The sequence below is a fragment of the Octopus sinensis genome, linkage group LG9, assembly GCF_006345805.1.
Source record: "Octopus sinensis linkage group LG9, ASM634580v1, whole genome shotgun sequence".
Taxonomy (NCBI): Eukaryota; Metazoa; Mollusca; class Cephalopoda; order Octopoda; family Octopodidae; genus Octopus; species Octopus sinensis.
Window position 1 is genome coordinate 96140800 of NC_043005.1, and position 18756 is coordinate 96159555.

The 18756-nt window shown below is 32.2% G+C and overlaps 1 protein-coding gene and 1 long non-coding RNA gene across 11 annotated transcripts in view; both read left to right on the forward strand.

Annotated features, from left to right (window-relative positions):
• Positions 1-18756, forward strand: part of LOC115215619 (YTH domain-containing protein 1) — a 71598-nt gene that overhangs the window by 41071 nt on the left and 11771 nt on the right. For all 10 annotated transcript variants that reach the window (XM_029784849.2, XM_029784851.2, XM_036506180.1 and 7 more), the window contains 4 exons: positions 1900-1954; positions 2282-2399; positions 4552-4636; positions 5149-5390. In XM_029784849.2, coding sequence (XP_029640709.1) covers positions 1900-1954; positions 2282-2399; positions 4552-4636; positions 5149-5390 — 500 coding nt within the window. The remainder of the gene's footprint in view (positions 1-1899; positions 1955-2281; positions 2400-4551; positions 4637-5148; positions 5391-18756) is intronic.
• On the forward strand, positions 13372-18313 carry LOC118764921. The gene is made up of 2 exons (XR_005000759.1): positions 13372-17612; positions 18208-18313. It is a non-coding gene; the product is annotated as an uncharacterized LOC118764921 (long non-coding RNA).

Here is an 18756-nt window from a genome sequence, read left to right on the forward strand (position 1 = left end):
GAGCTCTGCTGTCTTACAGGCCTTAACATGGATTGCACATTTTGAAGATAGGTGCAAGAAAAATAGTTGTCTCAACATCAACTCTTCAAGTGGGTTATCCTCTATTAATTCTCTCATTCTTCTTCTCAACAGTTGGGAATGTAAAATTTCTACTTTCATACTTTGATAAAATATGGAGTCAAAAATGTTTGGTAATCGAATCTTTGACTTCAGTGCTTAAAGCACGAGGCAAAACACTGACTAATAGGTGAAATTGGTATCTGAGGAAATTTTATTTACTGTGAAATTGGTTTTGAGCTGAGAAAACCAAATTGAAGGACCTCCAGGTGAAGCAAAGGACAAAGCAACCTGAATAGCTAAGCTATCACTATTTTCAAAAGAAATTGACAGGACTGGTGATTTTGCCATTCTTACACACAAATCAGCTGGAACCACACAAATGAAAGGATATGAAAAGATTAAATACAGGCTGTTACAGCAAACTCAGGAAGGTTCTGGATAAAATTTGCTCCTGAATCATTCATTCAAGAGAAGAGAAAATTTTCCTTAATGTTGAAAGTTGGTTTTGACTGTTAATTTGATCAGATGAAAGATACGCCTAAGCCATTAATAGTCAAGCTAATAGCCTTGTAATGCCATAGTTTCAACAGGTGGAGGTGTGTGGTGGTAAAAGTAATGAGCAGTGGTGTCTGCCCCCTTTGATCTTATCTCATTGTTGTGGTAGTGGTGATAAGTTGATTTTCATAAGATTGACAAGTTGGGTTTATTGTTGTAGCTTTTGCTGGCTTTTTCGTGAGTTGAATTTTACCAGATGTTGCTAGGTGAAGATGAATGTCAGGTGTCACCAATTTCATGATATCACTGGCTTTTTTTCAAATTGAGGGTCACCTTTGTCATGAGGGTGGCTAGTTGCTTGAGTTGAATTGGTCAGTGGAGATATATTTTGTTGGTTGCATGAATAATAACTGAAGCAAATCTGCAAACACTTTACTGAAATTTTTTATTGCTGGACATAAAGATATTGGTGTTGGCTAATTACAATGAAAATATGTTTGCTGACTGGAAAGACAAACGTCTCTGAAATTATAGAAAGCTATCTATGTGACAACATACAGTTGGCCCCAAATTGTACAAAATCAGCTGTGCACCAAACGGTTTTTATTGGGGACTGGAAGCTAAATTCTAGAATGTTTGAGAAAACCATGTCCTGCCACAGCCTCGTGCTTGATCTGTCAATTAATTGACTAATCATGTGAAACTATAGTGGTTCACTTGTGGTGTCTGACCAATTATCTCGTAGTTGAGGTTTCAAATCACCTCTACAACACTTTATATTGCATAGTATTATGCCTGTTGTTTAATTTAGTTGATGATTGGGAAAAAAAATCTTTAGTGTTTCATTTAAATCTTAATTTTGATTACAAATCTTTGAAGTTGCTGTATTAAAGTTGATTGAACAAACCCAGCCATAGCCATCTCATCTTTTTAGGGATATGCATATAGGATTACATTATCCACTGCATCCTTCCATGTTTAAAATGGTTTGATTTGCGGGCAGGTTGGTGACAACTTACTTTTGCAGGTTGTGTGACTATGTGGTCTCTTCTTATGTCTGTTGAAAATCTGGTGAAGGTATCTAAATACAATACTATATTCGTATAAGCAAATAAATACTTAGAACAATATACTTTGTGCTACTTGTGGAAATAAAAGAAAAATAATATACAGCACCTACAATTTTATATGATCAAAACAAATTTGTAGATAACTGAAACATAAGAATAATATAGTAGAGAAGTGTTAGATAAATCATCTGTTATATGGTTTACTGAATTAAGATATTACTTGAACAATATTCAATTTCATATACTAACATCTTCAGTTTATTTATATTTATAGGAAGCTGATAATGTAATTTTGGTGTTTTCTGTGAAAGAAAGTGGGAAATTTCAAGGTATTTAATTTATTAATTTCTAATGGACACTGATATATTTTTATTAAATTTGTGGTATTTTGCAGTTAAATTGCTGCTGGGGGAATAATTTACCATTTTCCTTTTAAGTAATAAAATTCAAGCAATTATTCCATTATTGGGAAGCAAAGTATAGTAGCTATGTTTTATGTCTCAGTTTTTTGCTTTTAATAAATTTTGTGTTAAAAGGTTAAAAAAAAATATTGAAAATTTATCATAGTGAAAATAATTATAATGTCTGTTGATCAGTTATCACTTGAATTTTTAAAGATTTTAATGTTTGCTTTTCAACATTTTATCACTGTCAAGGTTTTGCACGATTATCAGCTGAATCAACAAGGGATCATCCTCCAATACGTTGGGTTTTACCACCTGGGTTAAGTGCTCGAGCACTCAGTGGAGTTTTTAAATTGGATTGGATTAACCGGTGAGTTGAAAACAAAGTTTTCTGTATCCCCAGCGTATTGACTATATATTTTCAGGAGTGGAGAAGAAATTGTACAAAAATTTATTGAACAGCCATCCATTTCTATCAGTATTTTTATCATTCAGGAAAGAGTTACAAGATATAAACATGAGAACCTGTGGGTTTCTACTTTTTAACCATGGCTATGTATTATACTTATCTTCCCTGCCCACCCCTGCAACTTACTCAGTATCATTCCTCTCTTATCCTACTCATCCCTTTACTCTCTGGTTTCACTCAACCATTCCCACTCCCACTTCTAAAATGTGAGTAGATGAGCAAGAAACCTGTTCTGCTCTGGCCTTTTTGACTCTCATCTCTTAGCTTAACCCTTTCGTTACTATATTTCTGACCCCTTATGTGTTTCAATTCATTTCTAACATAATCATAAATTTAGTCTGGTTTCATTAAACAACTATAACTTTTTTATTTATCAATATATTAATGTGATTTTTGGAAGATAATTTAATGAAATGTTCTCAACCAATTCTATACTATAATTTTTGTCACAAAGTGACTCTAATTGCAGGTAGATACAGGTAAATTCAACAAAATATAAAATTATTAAAATTTTTGTTCAAACATCGCTGTAGAAAATGGGTTATTAGCTAATATTCAATTGGGTATACAACAAAATTTTACTATAGAATTTGTAACTTTCTGATACCCATAATAATATTTATGGCAAAATAGGCCTTAATTTCATTTAAGGTTGTGGGAAACCACAAACTATCCCTTCTTTCGCTTTGTTTACATTTCGCGTAACGGTTCGTTTCCGCTGTAATTTTCTGATACCCATAATAATATTTATGGCAAAATAGGCCTTAATTTCATTTAAGGTTGTGGGAAACCACAAACTATCCTTTCTTTCGCTTTCGCCGTAATTTTCTGATACCCATAATATTTATGGGTAACTTTCTGATACCCATAATAATATTTATGGCAAAATAGGCCTTAATTTCATTTAAGGTTGTGGGAAATAACAAACTATCCTTTCTTTCGCTTTGTTTACATTTAGCGTAACGGTTCGTTTCCGCCGTAATGATTTCAAATAGGCTCATTCGAAAAAGTAAAAAGAAATAGTCTAAGGCTTTACTCTCCTGGGAAAGACTGTGGCTTGGTCCAGTTTCTTCAGAAAAATCACTGAAAGAAACAGTTTTTAAATTTTCACTCCATTCAGGTGCCAATTTATTTTCTTTATCGCTGTCAGAGCTCTCGGATTCACTGCTTTTATTTTCAGAAAATGAAACATCGTATTCATTATCAAATACCATGTGCTTTTTTTTTTTCAGTCATAGAGTTAGATTTATGAAGGTGTTCAGTAGAAAAGCCTTCGAATTCTGACTCGCTGCTTGATATAATGAAATTTGTATCCATTTTTTGTCAGAATTACAAATTTTGAAAACACAATAGGAACAAATTTCGGGAAAAAATCTCCCAAAATTCACGGAATTAAAATTACACTTCGATCGTTGTACAAAACTGTAGATGAACTGTTTACGAAGCATAATCACGTGTTTTCACGAATGTACTAAAGAGATTTGCTCTGATATTCTCATTTAAATATGACTAGGTAAATACGGGCAGCTTGGTCACATGAACCAAAATATTTTTCGGGCGGCTTTGGGCAGTTTGGTAACGAAAGGGTTAAACTATCTTCTCCCCCTTATTTGTTCATTGTCTTGCAAACTGCATGACAACTTTGCTAGTGCTGGGAGCACCAAAAAAAAAAAAAAAAAAGAACCAGTACATTCTGTGAAGTGTTTGACATTAGGAAGGGTATCCAGCTATAGAAACCATGTCACAGCAGACACTAGAGCACAATGCAATCCTTATGCCTAACAGATCCTATCAAACTGTTCAATCTATGGCAGCATGGAAAATGGACATTAAATGATGATGATGGTGACGACAATCTGTCTGTAGAATAAATGTTATATATTACATAATTGTTATAGTTTGTTTCTTTCATTGCACTTCCATACACATACAACTTGTACTAAAAATCAACCATTTTAAATTTCTGTCTTTATAACAGTTAAATAAAAGCACTTTTTAAAAAAATTTAGTATTTTTATATAAGCAGTTTTTTTCTTTCATTTTTATTTTTTAGGCGTGACCTTCAATTTACTAAAACTACACATCTGCATAACCCTTGGAATGAAAATAAATATGTTAAAATTGGCAGAGATGGACAAGTATGAAATTTTTTTTTTGCTATTAATATTTTTTAAGTTTTCAAAAATTCTCCTGCTTTAAATAGGAACTATATTTCCAATAGTCTGACATATGTAATCAACCATTGTTGATTATAAACAACGTCTTCATATTTCATCACAAATATTTACCATTTTCAACAGTTTGAGAGCAGCTGCTTCAAATCTTTGTCCCTTTTCATCTCTTCCATTCTCATGCTGACCACTTCAAGAGACCCACCTTTCTCTTCCTGCTTGTTGCACTATCTGATGTCCAGAAAGGCTTTGTGTGTATGGCTAAAAATTTTTTCTTTTTAAGATTAATAGGCATTGGTTATGATTAAGGCAGAGTTCTGTGTCAAGGAAGTATAATCTTAATATAGTATGCTCATTTATGCAAATGTCTTTCTGATACTGTTTAGCTATTAATTCCGATTTTTACATGATTTTGATGTTTTTTGCTACAAAGACTTATGTATCCCAATATGATTGATTTTATAACTTTAATTTTACAGGAGATTGAACCAACAGTTGGAGAAGCTCTATGTAAATTATTTCCGTCAGATGACAATGTTGATCTTGGCAGTATTGTAAGAAAGGCTAGAAAGTCACACCATCACTCTCGAAGTTCAGAAAGGCATTTGGATCGTTACCGTGGAGTAAGCAGTACTGGTGGGCCCAGTGGACCAGGTGTTGCAGGAACAGCTTCTACAGGAGCCAGTAGTAGCAGTGGCCCAAGGAATTCCGAAATTTCTAGGTTAGAGCACTTGTTTCAAGCTCAAGTTTTATATGGAAGAGGTATAACATGACCTCTCATTCCCAAGTACTTTGAGTATTGTCTAATTTTTGAGGCGCGTATACACTCAATTATACAAATTCACACATACATGCAGACATATCTCAAAATATTCACCCTATGTTAGCAAATACGTACACATAATACTTATAATTATGTGTACGTATGTATATCTATTTGGCATATGCATTCCTTCGAAGGTTCTTTGTTTTCCTGAGAAAATAAAAACCAAGAAAGGAACAAGCTTGTACCAAGATAGATTGGAATATAAACTGGGTGGCGAAAAATGTTAATACCAACTCTTTCCGACTGGTAAGTATGTCAGAGTGGGCCGTATATCTTTAATGATTCTCTTCCTAGCATATTACAGGGCTTAACTCCTGGAGCCTCTTACCACTGCATTTAGGAAGGCTTGACTTGCCTCATTTGAGCTCAATTTGGCCAGATTTAAAAGAAAAAGAGAGAAAAATAGAGGAAAAAAACAAACATAAGAAATGTTTATATCTGTGCAAGGACTTGCACACTATCTTGTAATACCAATTCTGAAGTTGTTCTCAAAGGATTGTCTTATGGCTTCTAAAAAAGTGTTCTTACATATGCAATATCCTCTGGCATCCCATTGTTATTAAAGTCTTCTGGACAGCAGTTATATTGATTCAGTTGGGTTGGGTTGTGTTATTGACAGCAAAATCAGTGAGTATTAATGTAATTTTCAGTGTTTGTAATCAATGTTATAAACTATCATGCCATATTATCATAAAATGGTTTTCATTGGCTGTTTCCCTTCCCTCCAGCCTATTTACATGCTGATAGTAGACTACTTCACACCTACATCCTCAATAATGTTGCCTACCATCAACTTACATCTGCATGGACGTAAGCATTTCATTGTACATTTTCTTATAAATGCAGTCATCTGTCTTTATTTCGACAAAAGTTTAAGTTGGTGAAAAGGCAGTTAAGTTTTGGTGCTGTCTCAAATGAAACAAAATAATTAAAAAGGAAAGTACAAAAACCCCACACATACACACATGCCCCTCCCCAAAAATCCAAAAGTAAGTTTTATGAACTGCGTATCTCTATATATAAATATATATTTATATAACCATCGGTGTTCAGCTCTAATTGAACTGTGATACTACTATTGTTATGCGTGGGACTTCTCACAAAATGCCACATAATGAACTAAATATTGCATTAAAATAACGAACGTTAACATAAAAAAAAAATTAAAACGCAAACAAATAGTAGTGAGCAATGGAATACAGCTTGTATGTGGAGTTGGTACTGAGATGCTAGAAGACATTCAAACTGCAAAACGGTATGTTACCTCTTTTTCTTTTGCATAATTTAACCCACAGATCAACATATATGGTGCATCGTTGAGTTTTTGTTTATACAGTTATTTTTATTGCTTCGTTAAGCTGATTATAAAGTTAGGTCTTTCGTCCATCTCTCTATATATGCCAGTTTTATCAGTTGAAGTTCTGTATTTGAACTATTAACATTTATTGAACTCCATTAGAAACATTTTACATGGCATCATAATGATTAAGAATAGAATTTTAGGCTTCAAAAGTAACTCAGCATTTGTTACTTCATATGCTTAAATATCTATTTCCATATCAAGCAAATGTATTTTAAACTTTATCAACTTGTCCCCTACATTTTGATATTTTTACTTCTTTAGAAGTAATTTAGCTTTTAGTTTATATATATATGTTTAGTTTGAAGCAATTTTTTTCTGAGATCTAAGTTTAAAGGGTGATGTAATGTACTTGTAACTATTTGAATTGTTTCTACTGAATTATTCTCCAGCTGAACATTCAAGATATTTATGGAAATTTTTCTTCCTTTTAATAAATATTTTATTCCTTCAAATTATTTTTGGGTGACGTGAATGATAAATAATTAATACAGCTAGTACATACAAAACTGCATGCAGTTTTTATGTAGAGGTGTGTTGTTTTTTTTTGTTTTTTGTTTTTTAATATTAGAAGTAACTATATGCTCTTGCTAATATTATACCTTCTATTTAAAGAAAATTTATTTATGTTGCATAAAGATATGAAGTATATGCAACAAAAAACACTCGTCATCTTTGTAGCTTTCCAACTTCTTAAATATTTATTAATATATATTTCTTTAAACTCTCATTTAATAGGAGTATCGATTAAAAAAAATCGTTTAAGTCTCAGCTATGAAAGCTTTTGAGTATATTAGAGATCATAACTTTGAATTATTGCAACAAATGTTATTGACTTTTGTTTTCATAATTTATATCAAAAGGCTGAGTTGTTGTTGTTTTGAAATAGTTGCTGTTGAGAGCCAGTAATCTGCTGCAATGGTGGCACAGATTAATCAATACAGTTTCAAAGTAGTTCGCTCATGACTTGCTCTCTTGTACTGGGAATATCCTCACCATTGATTCTCTTTTGATTTCATTGATCTTATTCAATTTCCTGCGCTTTTGGTTTATTTTTCATTTGCATTTGAGATTTGGGTCAAAATATTAATTCTAGTATAATAAAAAAAATAATAAAAAATTTCTTGAAATCATTGCTGGAATTTAATATCTGATAAAATTTTATTTCACATGTTGAAATAAAACATTTTTTTCTTTTTTTTGAAATTTTATATATGATTATATTGTTCAGGCCCTGTTCAATATAGATAGATAGATTTCTGATTTATGGCAATGTAGTATAATTAAACTATTTCAACTAAAGCTTTGCTATATTTCATATTTTGATTTAGATGTGTTTATTTTTTCCTCTCGTCTTAAATGGTTTTAAACATCTAAATATTGATTATTCAATCAACCCTGCACTTCTGTTTGTCTGGTGCCTGGACAAAGGACCGAATTAATATTTGAAAAGTTTTGGGGGTTAAAATATTCAAATTTTATTTTAAATTTTCTTGCCACTGAATTCTGAATATATTGAAGTCAACCTCATAAAAAAATTCTAAACTTTTCCTATTTGTTTTTCATTTATTTTATTAATGCTATCATGCCTTTTGCTTCAATTCAGCATATTTATATTTTAGCTTTAATTTAGCCCTATATATGCAGCGTGGTTTGACTAATGTTCTTCATTGAACAGACATTTTACTACTTCAAATTACATATTTCTTTACTGTTTTTAAGTATTGAGCTTCATATTGGTTTTATATTGCTCTAGGCATCTTAAAAACTAACTAACTAATCTATTTATATAGATCCATATACATGTATGTAGCTATTATTAAGTGAATATTTCCTAGTTGTGATTTTCAAAAAAAAAAATTTTACGATTAAATGTTACACGTATTAGTAATGAGTAAATAAATCTTTTAATATTAGTTTATGGATGAAGATTAGCAGGAATTTGAGTTTAAAAAATGTGGTTAAAAGAATTTGAAACTAACTGATACTGTATTGCTGAACCAATATTATTATTATTATTATTTGCTGCTATATTATTATTAATATTATTATTTGCCTAATATCCACATTAAACTTTGCATTCACACGAAATACAATTTTTCAAATTGATTTGATGACTTGTCATTCAGTGAGTTTTATTTATTAAATGGTTTTAATCTTCTTACTGTGAAATTAAATTTCATAGTTATTCCAGTAATGATGTAAAATATCTACCAAAAAGTATAATTGGTATTTTCTGCAAGTCATGTTGCTTCAATAAATTGACATACTCAACAGAAATTAGCTTCAAATATGACAGTTCTCAGCAAAAGATAGACTGGTATATAAGACTGCCTTCCACAATTAAAGGTAATGAAATTATGAGTAGATATATGTGATTTCTACAATCAAAGTATTAAGCAAGGCAGTTTCAATCCAAATTCTAATGTATCTTTATCACTTACTAAAATAATTTATAAAAATATCCTATAAATTCTTAGTATTGTTTCAGTTAAGCATTAAGGCAGCACTTTGTCTATGATTTTGCTCCAGTTGCAAATAGTACGTATGAGGACTGATTTTTGCTTTTTTGTACTACAAGGGTAATTACAATTAGACTGCCATTGGAACTAGGTTTACCACTTGTGAAAAACAGATCATTTTTGAAGCTACCTCTTGAAATATTTAATGTCTCCCAAATTCTAACTTCCTGTTATGAAATTAAAAGTATTTTTTCATGAATTTATTCTGTAAATTTATTACAAAGATGACATATGACTACATATATATCATCAAATAGCTTTGGGTTCAATACTGCTGCAAAGCATACAACTTGGTCAGCTGTCTTTTGCCATAGTGCCATAGCAGCCTAAGTCTTGTAAAACTGGGTACATGGAAACTGCAGAAGCTCATTCAATCGGTTGTATCTGTTCTTATGTGGTAAATTTAATTTGCCACCTGACTACCTACCTTTAATTGAGATACTGGCTCTCTAGTTTGAAGATAACATGAATATCTTGATGTACTGCTTCCTCCATGTTCTCCACCAGTCTTGGAGGTCCTGCAAAAGGTACAGGTTACAGGCTCTGCTCTTCATTTTCTGATTAAGCCATAAAAATATCATATTGGCTTATATCTTTAGAAAGGCATAAATGTCACACACTCAACAAAAGAGGTACGAGTTATTGTAACATGCATATTACCACAAGATCTGGATCCTTGTAGCTAGTGAGCCTGTTGCTCAACCTGTACAGTGTCGTATACTGACTGCACACAGCAATGCTACAGCTTTGAACACCTCAGCTATAACTAGCTCAAAGTTTTGAGAACATGATTTATAAACAAACATTTTAATAGATTATGATGTAAAGATTCATTTAGCTTTATCACAAATGACTATTTACTTTCACTCCACATCTCATAAAACTTTTCCTTTCATTCAGCAACTTCATTGGTGTTGTCTTACAACCAATTTTTGAATAGTCTTTCATTACTCATAAGCCTGGTTCTTCAGATATTACACTTTTCATACATGAGGTCTCATCATGTTAAGTGTTTAATTAATAAACTTGTATCTCTTTAATTCTCTCTCTCTCTCTCGCTATATTGTTTATCTTTTAAATTCTTTGATATTATTGTTACTTCATACATACACATCTCTTTCTGTGTCTCTCCCTGTCTGACTATCTCTGTCTTAAATGATTGAGTCAGAGGTTTAATATGTTGAAGTTTCCTTATTTCACTGAAAGTATATCAAAATCATTCTGACAGTGAGATATTCATGTTAATTTTAAATACTCTTTAAAATAAATAAATAAAAACACATTTTAAAGATATGGGTATTGGAGGCCAAGAGTATTTTGAGTTTGTATATGGGTTGAGCTATGTATGAAAAGTGTACACACTAATTTGTTAGGTTGAAAGGTGTAAGGGCAGTAATACAAGATATTGTATACCCTAATATCTGATAGCCTTGTTATGTGAAATGGGTCTACTTGAGTAGATGCTATACTGTAACATTAAGTATGGTGTCATATTCTGGTACTTGGTCTCTTGAAACAAAATCTATAGTTATTGAATTTCTGTCAACTGCCAACACCTTTGCTTGCAAGTATTCAACAATGACCTGTTTATGGTTTACTGTATAATTCATTGAGCATTACTATCTAGGAAACGTAGCTCCTACATCAAAGGTGGGTTTCAGTTGGTGATTTAATTCATAAATTATGTTGAGATGAAAATTTATCTCATTTTGATATGAACAATAGGATACCATTGACTTTATTCATCTTGATATTTATGAAACACAAGTTCGTCACACACCCGGTTCTTGTTGTCCAGATATGCCACTCTCTCATTATAGACATGCTCTTTTATCATCTATGTGATAAACTTGCACTCCATCAGTTACGAAGACAAGCATTCCAGTTGATCCGATCAATGAATTAGCCTGCTTGTGAAATTAACGTGCAAGTGGCTGAGCACTCCTCAGACATGTATACACCCTTAATGTGGTTCTCAGGGAGATTCACGGTGACACAGAATGTGAATTACATGTACAGAGCAACATGAAATACAGTATCTTGCTGAAGGATACAACATGCCGCTGGGAATCACTCATGACCGTACAATCGTAAGCCAAATACTCTGCCCACTACATCATGTGGTTGTCATGGGATATTACTTGATTCAATTGCAGAAGTAGTTCTAAAATTGAAATTTGGTGTCTTGTTAAACCAATGAGACGTCTGCATTGACTGGGTCATGCCCTCCGTCGTCAACCAGGAGAATTCATCTACGAAGCAATTACCCCAGCTCCCCTTCATGGCGAAAGCGATGTGGTGGACAATGAAAAACCTGGCTGATGACAGTCAAGGCTGATCTGGAACCCAACATAGGCCCCCATATCTACAGCATTCGCCATTGGAATAAGGAGTGGTTGGAGATCACGCGGTCGTTAGCCTCAAATCGCCAGGTCTGGTCGGCGTTTGTGAGAGATGCAGCACTGAGGATGAATGAAGCCAGCTCAACTCACCCCGGGTGAATGCTGTTTCAAACAAACAAACTAAAAAAACCTTATGGGCCATATCTTGAGGCACTATCTGCTTTTACCACTAAGATAAAATACAATCTTAAAAGGTGTTTTTATTGTAGTGAACTGTATTAGGCTGCCTATGGTTGTCTTTATTACTAGAACAAGCAAAACAGTTTATTATATATTTGTGATGGTAATGAAAAAGACATAGATCAACTAAATGGTGGAATTCTTGGCATAATTCTCTTTTATACCCTCAAACCATTGGAGAGTTCTGAAGTTAAGAACCAAGATTTTCAGTTAGTATATGTGCCTGGAGCGACTGAGTATTTAATAAATTTAATCTCTTAAATAGGTATTAGTGTGTAATTGAAAGGGAATTTTGGAAAACTGTTAGATTTAGTGAAATGAAGATGATCAGAATATGAAATTAGTTTAACCCTTTCGTTACTATATTTCTGACCAAAATACACCCCTTATGTGTTTCAATTAATTTCTAACGTAATCATAAATTTAGTCTGGTTTCATTAAACAACTATAACTTTTTTATTTATCAATATATTAACGTGAATTTTGGAAGATAATTTTATGAAATGTTCTCAACCAATTCTACACTATAATTTTTGTCACAAAGTGACTCTAATTGCAGGTAGATACAGGTAAATTCAACAAAATATAAAATTATTAAAATTTTGTTCAAACATCGCTATAGAAAATGGGTAATATTCAGTTGGGTATACAACAAAATTTTACGATAAGAATTTGTTATTCTGGGTAACTTTCTGATACCCATAATAATATTTATGGCAAAATAGTCTTAATTTCATTTAAGGTTATGGGAAACCACTTTCTTTCGTTTTGTTTACATTTAGCGTAACGGTTCGTTTCCGCCGTAATGATTTCAAATAGGCTCATTCGAAAAAGTAAAAAGAAATAGTCTAAGGCTTTACTCTCCTGGGAAAGTCTCTGGCTTGGTCCAGTTTCTTCAGAAAAATCACCGAAAGAAACAGTTTTTAAATTTTCACTCCATTCAGGTGCCAATTCATTTTCTTTATCGCTGTCGGAGCTCTCAGATTCACTGTTTTCACTTTCGGAAAATGAAACATCAGATTCATTATCAAATACCACATGGTTTTTTTTCTCAGTCATAGAGTTAGATTTATGAAGGTGTTCAGTAGAAAAGCCTTCGAATTCTGACTCGCTGCTTGATATATTGAAATTCGTATCCATTTTTTGTCAGAATTACAAATTTTGAAAACACAATAGGAACAAATTTCGGAAAAAAATCTCCCAAAATTCACGTAATTAAAATTACACTTCGATTTTTGTACAAAACTGTAGTTGAAGTCTTTACAAAGTATAATACTTGTTTTCACGAATGTACTAAAGAGATTTGCTCTGATATTCTCATTTAAATATGAATAGGTAAATACGGGCGGCTTGGTCACATTAACCAAAAATTTTTTCGGGCAGTTTGGTAATGAAAGGGTTAATTTGGCTGTGTATAGTCAGGTTTGTACTCCACTGGTTCATTATTTAAGAAAAACTAGTGATGGTCTGTTTTGGCAAAAATAGTTCATAAAATTGTTTTTATACTGTAAGAATATTTTACAAGAAGGTTTATTTTAATGTAAATTGGTTGTAGATAATTGACCTAAACTTAGAGTATTCAGAATAGTTATGTTTCTCTGTTTGCAGTTCCATAAAATCTCACAAATAAAAGTATTCTGAAGATAAATTACTTGAATGTCATTCGCCCCAAAACAATAGTGAATGTTAACATTTAATGCAAACAAGCATCAAATAGTTAACTAGAGTTATAAACAACTATTAGCGAAGAGCTATTATTTTAATCATTTCTGCAAGTGCAGTAAACAACTCTGAGAATGTTTGAGTTCTATTCTGACCTCATCAGCAAAACTTAGATTTTACTGTACTTCCTGGAATAGGGATGGGAAGAATCACTGTATGGATAAGATTGTGCATGGGTTGTCCTAGAAAAGTTGAATTGTTTAGAAAATAAAATATTCGGAGGCTGCCCAAAAGAAAAGCAGTACTTGATTTGATGCAAACGTATTAAAATTGTAAGTAATATTAAAAATTTAAAATGAGAAATAATTATTTAACAGAGGGTAAAAAGCAGTAGCAGTCAATGACTAATAAACATGATGCAAATGGAATTTAGGTATTTTATGTTCTGAATAAGTTTTCTTCTTTATTTCTCATCACCTAATTATTTTTTGTTAACATATTTAATGCAATGGATATTAAAAAGTTAACACTACCTTGAACATACCCAAGATTTTGATTTATGCTGTAGAGATAAATGGGATTTAACTATTATTATATCTGCCATCTAATTAATTATTCTGTCTTGATTCTGGAGAGTGTAGAAATAATAATTAGAATGAAGTGTTTGGGCTTGGAAGCAGATGTAGTATAAATGAATAACTTTTTTGTTTGTATGAACTCTCCTGTCCCTTGGAGGTGTGTTTTGGCTTTAAATGAAAGTATGATGAATAAATTTGTTTTGCAAGATTCTTGATGTGAAAATGTGCATTGAAACAGCTATTGTTATATTTGGGGATGGTAAAAGATGAACATCCCCAAATAGACTTTTGATATTATAGAGTATATGCTTCCTGTGCTGGCACCACATAAATAAAGCACCCATAGAAAGCTGCTGTATTGCAGGAACATCATGCCAACATAGAAAATAAAAATGTAAAAAACAATATGTATGATGACAGTTAGATTAATTCTTTATTTAGATTTTAGTGTATTATTGAAATTTATATTAACTTTTGTTTGAATATTATATGATTATGTGTGAGTTGCTGTTTTCCAAAGTTATGAGTTTAACATAGATGCATCAGTGTGAATAAGTTGAGTTGACTAAGTATTTTTTATAATAATTACAGTAACCACATTTTCATTTTTATTTAATGTGATTACTTTAATGGGATTTTTCATCTCATGCAAAAAATGGATCCATTTTCTTATTTTTTAAATTTTAGATCAACCAATGTGATTTACATAAACATACAAACCTACTTTCTTGGGAACTTTCAGTCTAAAAAAAATAAAATTTTATTCTTCAATTTGCTTAAATTATTAGCAGTTTATCCTTTCTATCTCCCAATGTTATCTTTCTTTGTGTTTTTAAATGGTAATGATAAAGCTAAGAAAAAAACCTACAACCTACATACTCAGCTCAATTTCTACAAGTACAAAAAGCTTCAAGGTCTTGCATATTAGAGATGAAATTGGTGTTAGGAGATCAAAATTAGTGAATACTGATTGGAATGGTGTGCCGAAAATGTCAGTTAATACAGGAACACACACACATACAAGCACACTTAATGATATAAGTTGTCAAATATTTTAAACTAAAATCTAAATATTTGCATGATCATGTAATTGAAACCTTAAAATTTTAATCTGTTGAGACTTTAAGCTAGTGATTCACAACCTTTTTTTACTTTGTGGCTCACTGGAGATCAAACATTTCTAGTGATATTCACATGGAATGGTTTATTTATTTTGTTTTAGAGTTCATATTAGAAAAATATTACTTATCTTTTTTTATTAATTATATTAGTGCATAACAAAATCATGAATAACAGTTATCAAGTTATTAAGTGTAGATTTTCTAAAACCTCTAATTTTATTAAAAAAAATCTGGGGTGCATTTAGCTATCTTTTGGAATGCACCAGTGTGCTGCACTGCACCATTTGAAAACATCTGTTTGAAGCTATTGTAGCTTCAAATTTTTCACTTGTTTTAGATACAAAACTATTGTAATGTTGAATTCAAGGTATTTTTTAAAACACAATTTTTATTTTTTTTATTGACATTGTTTTGAATATATTTCTATAATTATCTCTGTATCACCTGAAACATTACTCCCAAGCTCTATCCCTGTCTTTTCAAGATCCCTGTTTACAAATGTATGCAAAACAAACTTCTGAATTTTTAAGCTTACTCCATTAATCTTAATAGCATATGAAGTGGTCATATCCTTCCCAAATATTCTACCTGTTTTATCTTCAAGCCTGCCATGTCCAGCCTCTTGTTTCCACATCGTTCTAAAAATTTCAAAATCAAGAAGATACAAAATAAATCATGCTTAATTCAAAGCATTATGAATAATAAGCATTGCATTTGGCAGTAATCTGAATGTTGAAGGATTAAAGTTTCCATTATGTTACCTTTTCTCTCCAACAATATTCCAGTACAACTGTGTCCCTGTAGGCTTCAGGCAACAATCATTATTTACTGAGAAAAATTTCTTATCTTTCCCAACTTCAGTTTCTCTCTTTCTTTCTCTATCTCATTCTTTTTATTTTCCTCTTTTCTTTTTCATTCTACAAACCCACCCTAAATATCAGACAATTAAATGTAAGAGAGTCAAAGAAAACCATGATAAAAGGAAAAGGGATTTGTTATAGGAATGCTGTTGTAGTATCAGGTTTGTTTGTAGTCTGTGGATATAAGTCAGGCTTGACTGTTAAAACCTGAACTTCATCAATTGAAAGAAAACAAAAATGTATTCTACTATGATACCTGGTGAGGTGTGGTCTGTGAATCCTTTCTGTCATCATCCATACTCTTCACTGTATTACCTAATATATCTGGACCCGATTGAATTATCGGTAAAACATAGTGTTAATAAACACATGCACTGTCTAAATGAATGATCCGTTCTAGCACAAAATATATTTCATGGTTTAATGTTTTATTTGTATTGGAAATAATGTATTTGAGTGTTTTGAATTGTTTGTTTTATGCTTTAAAAGACGGGAGTTCCAAAGGTTTGTCATATGTAAGGTAAACTAGATTGCATATTTGGACTAAGGTTTTGTTCAGTCAGCTTTATTGTTGACAATAGTTATTAAGGGATGAAGAATGGTTTTCTTTTCAATTTGTTGATGAGTGGGGGTCAATTTTAAAGCTGCTTGCATGAAATCTCTAGTTCCAAATAAATAACCTGTTTAACTTACATGTTGCAAGGTAAAGTCTGGAATCCAAGGAAACTTTTCATTCTTTATGGCAATTATACTCATTAACATTTCACAGAATCTCTCTTTATCATGTTTATATTATTGCTTCAGTTTTTGTAGTGAAAATACTCTTTCTGTTTTTCAAAAATTTAGATGAATGTTTGTTTAGCTTTTCATAAACTATTTAAAGTGTGATGTAGTGTTTGCTCACCCTATTGACAGAGACTCTCAATGAGCTTAAGCTCAGTTGCTAGTAAAGCAATTTTGTTTTACTATTTCTTTGTATTGATTATTTCCTGTTATAGTCAGTAAACAGGACTAGGCATTGGTAGAATCTTCTAGACTAACTTGCTTCATCTGATACACACACTACATAAAACTATTAGTGCTGACTGAAAGGCCAAACTAGTGAAAGGCATGGGTAAACTTGTTTATTTCCCGTAGTTTTTAAAACTGGAAGTCAGATTATCAGTGGATTGTTGTTTCACATTAGCCATTCAAAATAATTCCCTAATTACAGCTGAATTAGTTTATGGAGGTCCACACCCAGTGTTGCTGAAGTCCCTGTCTGTTCTAACCGATCTATTAAACTTGGTGCCTCATTGTTTTAAACCATAGTTATATTTATTGTCGATTGAATTAACAATCAAGAAGCTAGAGGAGATGGTGTTGGGAATTCATTTGAGCAAAGATCATAAGTCAAGAGTTGGTCTTCCTTATGGACTACTGGCTACAGTAGGTGTTACAAGTCTATACGGCGAGCTGGCAGAAACGTTAGCACGCCGGGCGAAATGCATAGCCGTATCTCTAGTTCCAAATAAATAACCTGTTTAACTTACATGTTGCAAGGTAAAGTCTGGAATCCAAGGAAACTTTTCATTCTTTATGGCAATTATACTCATTAACATTTCACAGAATCTCTCTTTATCATGTTTATATTATTGCTTCAGTTTTTGTAGTGAAAATACTCTTTCAAAAATTTAGATGAATGTTTGTTTAGCTTTTCATAAACTATTTAAAGTGTGATGTAGTGTTTGCTCACCCTATTGACAGAGACTCTCAATGAGCTTAAGCTCAGTTGCTAGTAAAGCAATTTTGTTTTACTATTTCTTTGTATTGATTATTTCCTGTTATAGTCAGTAAACAGGACTAGGCATTGGTAGAATCTTCTGCCATTACATTCTGAGTTCAAATTCCGCCAAGGTCGACTTTGCCTTTCGTCCTTTCGGGGTTGATAAATTAAGTACCAGTTACGCACTGGGGTCAATGTAATCGACTTAATCCTTTTGTTTGTCCCCTCTATGTTCAGCCCCTTGTGGGCAATAAAGAAATAGGTGTTACAAGTGTTATATTTTATCAGATTCTTTAGTTATTTTGTTGCTATCTTCTGGCTATTGAGTTAACTAGAAGAAGTTATTGTTAAGGCAGCCAAAAAAGAAATGATTAACGACATTTCTTCCAGTTTTACATTGAGTTCAAGTTCTGCAAAGGTCGACTTTACTACCTCATCCTTTCAGGGTCAATAAATTAAGTACCAGTGAAGCACTGGGGTCAATGTAATCAACTAGTCCCTTCCCTAAAAATTTCAGGCTTTGTGGCTTTAATAGAAAGGATTATTTTTATTATCACTGGTGGTGAGCTGGCAGAATTGTTAGCACACCAGTCAAAATATTTAACAGTATTTCGTCCATCTTTATGTTCTGTGTTCAAATTCCGCTGAGGTCGACTTTGCCTTTTATCCTTTCAGAGGTTGGTGGAATAAGTACCAGTTACATACTAGGGTCAATATAATCAACTAGTCCTACCCCCCCAAAATTTCAGGCCTTGTACCAATAGCAGAAAGGATTATTATTATTATTACTGTTATTATTACGAAGGCTGTA